The 10,778-nt window shown below is 42.7% G+C and overlaps 1 protein-coding gene across 1 annotated transcript in view; it reads right to left on the minus strand.

Annotated features, from left to right (window-relative positions):
• The window catches only part of LOC104961899 (UV-stimulated scaffold protein A-like), a 13,469-nt gene extending 4,056 nt beyond the window's left edge, over positions 1-9,413 (minus strand). Inside the window, exons 1-9 of the mRNA XM_010790261.1 lie at positions 9,263-9,413; positions 8,657-8,816; positions 7,449-7,602; positions 7,088-7,264; positions 6,259-6,379; positions 5,885-6,180; positions 5,698-5,836; positions 5,225-5,334; positions 4,862-4,990 (exon numbers count right to left, since the gene is read on the minus strand). Coding sequence (XP_010788563.1) covers positions 4,862-4,990; positions 5,225-5,334; positions 5,698-5,836; positions 5,885-6,180; positions 6,259-6,379; positions 7,088-7,264; positions 7,449-7,602; positions 8,657-8,808 — 1,278 coding nt within the window. The 5' untranslated portion in view covers positions 8,809-8,816; positions 9,263-9,413. The remainder of the gene's footprint in view (positions 1-4,861; positions 4,991-5,224; positions 5,335-5,697; positions 5,837-5,884; positions 6,181-6,258; positions 6,380-7,087; positions 7,265-7,448; positions 7,603-8,656; positions 8,817-9,262) is intronic.
• Positions 9,414-10,778: the final 1,365 nt, after the last annotated feature.

Genomic DNA, 10,778 nt, shown 5'->3' on the forward strand with positions numbered 1-10,778 from the left:
TCACTTTGTACCCCACGGGGTGAGATCTTGCGTGGAGCCCCAGATCGAGGGAGATTATCAGTAGTCTTGTATGTCTTCCATTTTCTAATAATTGCTCCCACAGTTGATTTATTCACACCAAGCTGCTTACCTATTGCAGATTCAGTCTTCCCAGCCTGGTGCAGGTCTACAATTTTGTTTCTGGTGTCCTTTGACAGCTCTTTGGTCTTGGTCTTAGTGGAGTTTGGAGTGTGACTGTTTGAGGTTGTGGACAGGTGTCTTTTATACTGATAACGAGTTCAAACAGGCGCCATTAATACAGTTAACAAGTGGAGGACAGAGGAGGCTCTTAAATAAGAAGTTACAGGTCTGTGAGAGCCAGAAATCTTGTTTGTTTGTAGGTGACCAAATACTTATTTTCCACCATAATTTGCAAATAAATTCTTTAAAAATCAGACAATGTGATTTTCTTGATTTTCTTTTCTCATTTTGTCTCTCATAGTTGAGGTATACCTAGGATGAAAATTACAGGCCTCTCATCTTTTTAAGTGGGAGAACTTGCACAATTGGTGGCTGACTAAATACTTTTTTGCCCCACTGTATATGTATATATGTGTGGAAGGTACACATGGATATCTCATTAGATCTACTGCTCTCCACATTGAAACTGACACAGTAACCACGGTTTCTTCATCAGCTGGTATCAGCTATAGGTTACATGTGTCACAGCAGTCCCTGGCCTCGTGTTATCTCCTGATATAAAAACCATCCCAAGGACTTCAAAACAGAGATGACAATAGACAGGCTTTAGAAGTGGGAAAAAGACTCTACTGGTGTCAAACGAGTGCTCAGCAAACAGAGACAACGCCAGGCTTCTTTATTCCTACCTGAAAGTCCTGGAGTTCAAACTAGAGCAAAGAGGCTATAGATCAGATCGACTCTCCACAGTTCAGTCCTGGCTTCAGCTCACATTCTCTCAGAACACCATCTCCAGAGGGGGGCTTAGCGGAGCTTAACACCACCTCTAACAACCTGTCTATGATAGCGGAGAAGCTGGATAGAACCATGAAGGGCTGCATGATTTGGAAACATAACTAATCTTGATTATTTGTACTGGTGTTTCAATTATTATGAGATGATACTTATTGTGGAAATGTATTACGTTTGCTTTGGAATTCCTATTATCATTTCAAATATATCACAATTATTCAGTAGTGACTTTTTGAAGAGGATCTGTACCAAACAAATATGTTTTGTTAAATTATGTAGAATTCAGGCTCCACAATTTAACCAACATAATATTTGAACACACATTTAGCCTTTATCAAATGATGTGCTTCCTGCAGATTCAATATTACATATTTCCATCGAGAAATGTGATGAATTGTGCAGCTCTAGAGCGGAGTATAGGAGCTAACTCCAAATATAGAGACTCCAGAACAGCAGGGGCTTGTGTTTGGGTTCAGCTGCCTTCACACACACTGAGCACACAGTGCAGAGGTCTTGCCATCAGATTGGCTTCACCATTCCTTGGCTAGAATTCAAGTCTCTATCTAGATAATTGGACCAGCTTCAAGACCCTGCATGCTAAATTAGCATTAGCACACCAGATTGGACCTCAACAGTCACATGCTACAGTGGGGCATGGCATGAACTGGAGGCTGGACCAAATACAAAGTGTGCTAACTGCTAACCCCAACCATGTGTTCTCGGGTGTATTTCAGGCCTAGGTGTGTTCTTTAAAATAATGACATAGTGAAAATGAGATTTGATTGGATTAATAAAGCATGTTTTCTTCTTTGCTTTGTGAAACTCCAATATCCCACGCACAGAGCCGTCAGCCATGAATGGTGACATCTCTGTTTCCAGCAGTAATCCCCTGCGTGATGCAGATGTGTCTCCAGCCCGTCTCATAGTCTTATTGAATAACAAGCCTCTCTATCTGCCTCCCTAACCCCCTCTCCTCTCCCCTGCTCACCGTTATGGGAGACTGTATTGAGAGGCCCGCTGAGAGAGAAACCAATCGTGCGGCGTGTCAGCGGGCCGATAGAGAAGGACCCGGTAATGGAAGGCCTTTTAAGGCTAAAAAGGAAAAGCTAATTATGATAAAGGGGCTGTAAGTTGTGTGGTTATCGCGGGGCTGGGCTGTGGAGCAGCAGACTGCTCCTGACAGTGATAAGCAGGCGGAGCGAGGCGCCCGGCGCTCTGTCACTGTCACTCTTCTGCGATGGATTCACACTACACAACTTTTATTCCTTCAAACGCACAAAGCATTCATTGGACCTTTAAAACCTGAATCAGCCGCCTGCTGTTCATTGCTCTCTTCTTCTCTTGTTTCTGTCTCCCCACTGCAGGTGTGTTTGGGTTAGCCCAGCTCTGAAGCACAGAGCAATGAAACCCTCTCAAAGCAGCAGCTGGTGTGAGAGCTTCCAACCGGCGGCCTCTGTCCACTCTGCTGTACATATTACTTTAGGAAGATAATACATTCCTACAGGTGGACACCTTCCACTCAAGTCACTCCACACAAGTGCATTCATCCATACCAACTCAAAAATAATCCTGCAGGTATAAGCTTTTGATAAGCAAAACCTTTGCATGTGCCACATACAGAAGTTGTATGTGTGTTTTTGTTACGCCTTTCTTCAAAAGCACAAAGCACTCATTGGACCTTTAAACCCTGAATCAGCCGCCTGCTGTTCATTGCTCTCTCCCTCTCTTGTTTCTGTCTCCCCACTGCAGGTGTGTATTAGGGTTAGCCCAGCTCTGAAGCACAGAGCAATGAAAACCTCTCAAAGCAGCAATTAGTGAGGAAGGAGAGCTTCCCAATGGCAGGTTCTCTGTGCCGGCTCCAGCAGCCCGGCTGAGCGTGATGAACAGGAGCCAGACAGACGTATCAGTGTCAGCCGCGGCACATTAGTGCTTCTGAAGGGAATGAATGGGTACATCTTCCCCCTTGCTCCCCAACTTCTCCTCTCTGTCTCTGATGCGTTATGCATTATGGCTGTGCTTTGCTATCTCACCTCTCTATTCATATTTCCATCCTCCCGCTCTCTGTCTTTATCGTGGTGCTTCCCCCTGGGAGCACGCAGAAATGCAGGAGAGACGTTTGAAAACAAAACATCAAGAGGACACGTTCAGAGGCATGCACATGGAAACACAACAACACAGGGTGCACATCTCATCATCAAAAGGAAATGTGTTCATTTAACTGGCATTATGCTTTGTATCCATCTTATGTCTAAAGCCAACAAAGACTTGGTTTGTTGTTCTTAATTGCTGTCCGCCTGAACACTTAATATGACTGAAAGCAGAAGTGGGCTGTATGTCAAGGTGTGTCTGGTGCGGGTCCTTCATGATTGTGTTTTCCACAGTTCAAAGACTGGCTGTTTCTAAAAAACAGAGAGCTGTGTTGACCGTAGTGGTGACAAGCATCTGGAGCTGCAGTCCTGTCAGCAGCCACCAGATGGTGCTGCTGAGGCTCTGCTATGCACACTGTACAAAGTGTGTTTATGAGTACTAGTGATAATAGTCACACTTGGAGGAGTGCACATGCCCAGTAGGTTGTAGGTGATCACCTGCGAGGTTAAGGTTAGAAACACTCCATGGGGTTGGTACCTCTGAGCCTGAGAAAGCTTCAATATGGACTTAGTATCTCCAAAGTCTCTCAATGTCATTAATGGTGAGCCGATGAGAATTCAAGTTTGAGAGATAGAACTGATGTGATGCAGGATTCACACCAAGTTTCTTTCTCCAAATACAGAGCAAAAATATGAAGAGTAGTTTAACTTATTCCTATATGTGTTTAGCATTAAACCTCACTGTGGAGAGGTTTCTGATGTAGCTCATCCAGGCTCATCACGCCTCCGCATCTGGCCTTGCTCACTAGATCCCCTCGTGTGAAGCATCATTTGGCCTGTGTGTACTGTATAGTGTGTGGCCTGTGTGTTGTGTGTGGCCTGTGTGTAGTGTGTGGCCTGTGTGTAGTGTATAGTGTGTGGCCTGTGTGTAGTGTATAGTGTGTGGCCTGTGTGTAGTGTATAGTGTGTGGCGTGTGTGTTGGGTATAGTGTGTGGCCTGTGTGTAGTGAGTGTTGGGTATAGTGTGTGGCCTGTGTGTAGTGTGTGTTGGGTGTTGTGTGTTGTGTGTGTTGTGTATAGTGTGTGGCCTGTGTGTTGTGTATAGTGTGTGTAGTGTGTGTAGTGCTGATGTTGTCTCATTTGCAGTAGCATGCTGCCCTCTGCTGGCCATGCTCTTTCTTAACAAAACACTGTATATAGAAAGATGTGTTGCTAAATCCTCTGTCTGTAGGCTTGTCTTCAAAGTGTCAATATGTTCATCTGAAGTGTCTCGTCATTTATTTCCCTGCTCATCATAGATGTTTCCCCTCATCACTGAGTGCAGGTATAATGTAATACAGAAGCTATCAGCTAACCTTATCCCTTGTATTTGAAATATAGTTAAAGTAGTTTATCTGTAACACCTTGTTTTAAAGTCAAATTGACGACACCCGTTCCCATTTCTTCTCCCCTCTGAAGTGCCGCTGCTATTTAGGAAAATAACACATTCCTACAGCTTTCCACTAGTTGGTCCCTCCTACTCAATTTGTCATTACATTTTTCCATACATCACTTTTATCCCAAGTCTCTCCACATAAGTACAATCAGCGAAATTCAAAAGCCTGAATCCTGCCGGTACAGAAGCCTAACAAACAAACACCTTGGTGAGTGTCAGAAACACAAGTTGGGTGCTTTCTTTATGAATTGATTTTATATTTGTTCATATGCTAGTGATGAGTTATTAACCTGACCAGTCTAAGGACATGACGTGATGTCCTTAGACTCAGCTCAGCCCCCAGACAGATGTAGCTGGGGGGGGCACTCACCACTCTGCGCTGTCTGGTCTTGTAGTCGATGTGCAGCTCTTTGTGTTTCTGCAGCACAGTTTCCAAACTCCTCTTCAGATCCAGAGCCCTCTGCAGGAGACGCTGCTCAGCACACGACTTAGTGAACACCTACACACACACACACACACACACACACACACACACACACACACACACACACACACACACACACACACACACACACACACACACACACACACACACACACACACACTGAATACTTCTTCCGCCTATGTGTGTGTGTGTGTGTGTGTGTGTGTGTGTGTGTGTGTGTGTGTGTGTGTGTGTGTGTGTGTGTGTATGTGTGTGTGTGTGTGTGTGTATGTGTGTGTGTGTACTGACCTGAACCCAGCTCTGCACAGCTGGTAGGTGTTTGCTCATTATCAGCCGATGGAGGTCTATCACCGTGGTAACCACTGCCTCATTATCCTCCGTCTCCCTGACATGAAGACCTGGAAAAGAGAAGGAAACTAAAACCTTACATGGAGAATATCCGATTGTATTTCTACAAAATATGACAGAGTTCTCACATGATACACCCTAATGATGATGTTGTCTGTGTTAGGTAGGAGATAGTAGGAAGGGGACATCAAAGGTTTTCTGAGCAAACAATCACAATGCCAGACACATAAGGACGCAGCCTAAAGAAACTAGTCTGGAAGTTTAAAAATGTTGATTGACAGTCAGTATTCGATATATACGTGTGTGTGTGTGTGTGTGTGTGTGTGTGTGTGTGTGTGTGTGTGTGTGTGTGTGTGTGTGTGTGTGTGTGTGTGCGTGCGCGCGCGTGCGTGTGTGTGTGTGTTTGGACCCACCAGGGCTGAGGTTCAGGTCCAGGTTGTAGGAGTGAGATATCAGCCCAGAGCTCCGGATGAACGCTTCCTCACTACTTTTCTCTTCCTCCTCCTCTTCCTCCTCCTCCTCCTCCTCCTCATCTTCCTTTCCCTTCTCCTCCTCCTCCTCATCTTCCTTTCCCTCCTCCTCTTCCTCCTGCTCATCCACACCCCTCCCCTCTAAATCCCTCTCCTCTGTCCTCCCTTCCTTCATGTCTCCTATCGTTTCCTCTGAGTCATTATTCTTCTCCTCCTCCTCCTCCTGTACCCTCCCTTCCGTCCGCTCCTCCTGCAGGTCTTTGCTGCAGCAGGGCTCGTCCTCCACTGCTGACGGTTCATTGGCTGGTTGGGAGTGTGGAGGGCTGCTATTGGCTGTGTGGCTCTCTGTGAAGTGGAACCCGGGGATGAGCAGGCTCATACAGGACTCCATCTCTGTGAGTGTGGCCTCGATCTCCTGATAAGACTCTGACGGAGAAACAACCTTGTTAGTCTGTGCTTCGTGAGGGAATCTGCTGTTCATCATCACAGGGGGGGGGGGCTTACCCTCCATGTCTGTGGAGGCTGCCTCCACTCTCTCCTTGTATATCCTCTCCCTTTTCCTCTGCCTCTCCTCCTCCCTCCTCCTCTCTGATACGGTCCGGGCCTCAGCATCCTGGAAGTCCACCTGAGGACACAGACGCCTCACTTTACTCACAGCAGAGGACAGGTCCTCCCCCAGAGGCCTTTGCTAACTGATGATTGGTCAGCTGAGTGGGGAATTCACAGAACAGAGGTGAAGCTTTACTGTAATGTTAAACACATCGCATGATTTTCAATGTTGTTCAAACTACCTGTAAACTCTAACGTTAATTATGAGTGTTCATGAATGAAATGCTATTACATTCATTTTAAGTGATTCTGAATCATTCATTTAGATAAGATAAGATGGAACTTTATTTATCCCATTTAACATTTAAATAATAATACAAAGAAAATAAAAATAAAGTGTTAAAATAACTGTTGAAGCAAGATATCACAGTAAAACATTGAGCATTTGAATGAACATGTTAAATATATTTACATAAGTGTGTAGATTTATTTTCATAAGCCTTCAAAAGAGGCTTTTCTTTTTTTGTGCATCTTGGGCTCATCTAAGAAAAATAACCAGGTATATTTGCTTAGAAGCATACAGTTGGTAGATATACTCTATGTCTGTGTATATGTTATTCTTGTCATTTTAACTTTGTGGTCAGTAAATGGCTCAATATTTTCAATATATATATATATAAAAACGATACAGGGATATTATCTACGTAACGTGTTGTTAGACCTTCTGACCCTAAATCTTGGGCGTGTGTCTGGCAGCAACAAAGAGAAAGTTGGGCCCACTCACCTTCTTCACCTGTTTGAGGAAGTGGAAGCCTAATGCTAACTTCTTATAGGCTGTCCCATAGGAGGCCTGCCATGATTGGACAGCCTGGATGGCCTGTGCCCTCAACTTCCTGGCTACTTCCTTAGGAGGGGGGAGGGGCTGCTCCGAGTCTGTCTCCACGGTCAACTCCAGGAACTCCTGCAGGACGATGGAGAACAGAGGCTCGGAACAAGACACAGCTCACATATGCAAAAGCTCCAAAAAGGTACAAAGGTAACAATGTTAATGTACACAATACGGTTTTTTTAGGTTTTGAAATCCAGATATAAATAGTTTTGAAGGTATCTATGTGTTGGTGAGCCCTGGTACATGAAGCTGGTACCTGGAAGTTGTCCACCAGCAGCGTCCTGAAGTGGTGAGACCTGGAGAAGAGCTCCATGGCGATCTGGAAGGCGGACAGTCGCACCTCAGCATGTTCCTGGTTCAGCTGAGACATCACAGAGTTGTACACGTGCTCGATGCAGTCATTAGACACTCTGCATGAGGAGACACACAGTTAGGAACCATTTGCATTCAATGCCATATAATAGGGCTGCTCGATTATGGCAAAAATCATAATCTCGATTATTTGGGTCAATAATTGATATCACGATTATTAAAAACGATTATCCATTTACTTTGAAAACATCAATTTATTGAAAAAAAAATGTGAACAGTATGTTTTTAACAGTTGATTACCCTGAACTTTAAGTATAATTCAACTGAAAAACCAATACAAAAAAGATTATACAAAAAATAATAATATAAAAAAATAATCGTTTTATTTCGATTATGTTGTTTTCATAATCGTTGCAAGCCAAAATCGTAATCACGATTAAAATACAATGAATTGAGCAGCCCTACCATATAACATTCATAAAGTCTTATATAACTGATGTTTTTATTCTCCTGTGGATTCTAACCTACCACGTCTCAAAACAGTCTACAGAAAGGTTGTTAAAAAGTCAATGTTAACACTGAGACTAAACATCAAGAAACAATAGCTTGACTGTGAACAATACATATTATGCTTGAAGAGCTATGTATTGAAAGAGTTTTTTTATCAATTGTTTTAAAACATAGCCCTTATAAGGCTTACATTGTGAATTTTCATTTGTTGCAATCATATTTTCAATAGGAAATGTTTCTATGGTAGCAAAATGTGTCCACTCATTTTTCCAACAATGGAGGAATCCAAAAAATCAATGCAGTGATGTTTATGTTTTTTACATTATTTTAGTGAGCATAAATTATCATTATTATTAATATTAGTAGTAGTAGTAGTAGTAGTAGTAGTAGTAGAAGAATTATTGCAATTATTTGTATTTTCTATTATCATCATTATTATTCATCCGTTCTAGGGTTTTGGTGCAGTTGCCCGCTTTTTCTCCACTTTTTTATTTTTCTCAGTATGAAAGATGACTCAGAACAGCATTAAACAAAGCTTCACACTTCTGTGTCTGTTTATAGATAATACTAATAACAGAAACAGTGAGGAGAGAGCTGAGAGTAGCTGTAACGCTGCTCTCAGCTCTCTCCTCAGGAACCCACCTGCAGATCCTCTTCACCTCCTTCATCCGCTCCGGGTGGAGCTGAGGCTGTCCAGATGTGGTCAGCTCCTCCACCAGCTCCGACAGCCGGTCCCTCTGAGACAACTCCATCGCCTGAGAGACAGCAGATACACCGGACAAACATCTGGACATCAACAGGTCTGAGAGAGGGGGACATGTATCTTCATCACATATCAAACCAGGATCAAACAGTGGAGTGATGGTAGGTTCACACAGAACAGATGATGTTTACAATATCAAGAACTTTGGATATTGAAGAATGAAATGGTTTATTAAAAGAAAATATTCAAACATTATTACAGTTTAATAGAAGGTGTCCTATTCCTCTAACATCACTCAATAACGCTGACTTATTATTATAGTACATCATGCAATATGTATATATATATGTATCACCTATTACACGTATAACACTAGACTGTCATACATACACACACACGCCATATATAACTAAATAATATTCTTCCGCACCAGGATAAACGGTTAAAGTCCAGGGCGCGTTAGTTAATTCATGTGTAGCATTGAGCTACATTAGCTGCTACAATGCTAACAGATGTAAACACAGCTGCTCTCTTCCAAAACTCACTGGAGCTCAGCAGGGTGTCAGCCGTTATCTCCAGGGGACCACACAGACCGGAAGTCCATTCATGACAAGTGGTTTTGTTTAAGGTTACAACTATTAAACAGATTATTATATGAGAAAATGAACAGCCTGTGATAGCTCTGTCTTTCTCCTTTTTCACAATACTGCTACTTCCGCTGGCCGCTTCACTACCGGTTCCACTTTCAGAATAAAAGCACCGATAAGATTACACTAGCTGCAGTTTGCAGAATAATCAAATGCAATACATATCAATAGAATCGTCGTTGTTAACGTTATTCGACTCTGAAATGGTACTGAAGCTGATAAAACAGTTTTCCATATTAACATGTAGTCACATCATCATGGATCAAGAGGTCGGAATAAAATGTGGTTAATGTAGTATGAAGGCAAGGCAAGACAAGTTTATTTAATTATATAGCACCTTTCAGGATCGACTCATGCTGGCCCCTCCTATGTCTATATTGGAGAAAGTTTTAATTAAAAACCCCTTTGGGAAGGGCATCATATCTGAATTCTATGATCTCCTGCTGGCGTTCTCCTCAGAATCCTCCAACTCTAGACTTAATGCCTTGAAAAATTACTTAAAGGAAGATCTAACATTGGAACAGTGGAGCACAGCTTGTCAGGCGGCCCAAACACAGACGGGTAATACGCGTCTAAAGCTTCTGCAATACAAGTGGCTAATGAGAGTGTATATTACACCAGAAAAACTGAATACATTTAACCCTAATATCCCAGACACGTGCACCAGATGTGGGGAAGGAAAAGGCACACTGTTCCATTGTCTATGGTAATGTCCAAGAATAAAGGAATTCTGGGAAGAGGTTAGGGTAACAGTACAGAATATTTTAGTGATCAGCTTAAAGCTGTAACCAAAAATGTTCCTACTTGGCCTATATCCGGAGCGACAAACATACAACGTTATAAACAAGTTTTTATAGATATATGTTTATTACAAGCAAAAAGAGTGATTGCCTTAACATGGAAAAAGTTGGGCAAACCTAGTATTGCACAGTGGTTTAGGGAACTTTCTTTATGTCTGCCTTTAGAAAAAATCACTTACATTCTCAAAGACAAACAAGAACTGTTCCAGAAGGTCTGGGGACGTTTTATAGAGTATACCAAGAACAACGACCTATCTCAATTTCTGAACGAACCTGGGGCAGGATAATGCGATAATATGCTATAATATGTTAAAATGTAAATTACTGTGATATCCTTTGTAGAAATACGGTCCTATTGCTGGAAAACTGGATGGTTGCCGATGTATTAGAGTGCCCTTGTTGTATGTACCAATTTCATTTAGTGTTGTTAGTAGTATTATTCATCCCGCTTCCATCACATTAGTATGCATAGAAAGTGACAGGTGCTGTGACAGGTCACACCTCTCCCTACTTATGCAAATGAGCTAAGTCCCGCCTCCCCTTTGATCGAGGTGTGAGATCTCAAGTAGGTGTGATATCCCAAGTAGGTGTGAGATCCGTCGATAGGAGGGGGT

This window comes from Notothenia coriiceps, unplaced genomic scaffold (genome assembly GCF_000735185.1).
Source record: "Notothenia coriiceps isolate Sejong01 unplaced genomic scaffold, NC01 NC01_scaffold00033948, whole genome shotgun sequence".
NCBI classification, from domain to species: domain Eukaryota; kingdom Metazoa; phylum Chordata; class Actinopteri; order Perciformes; family Nototheniidae; genus Notothenia; species Notothenia coriiceps.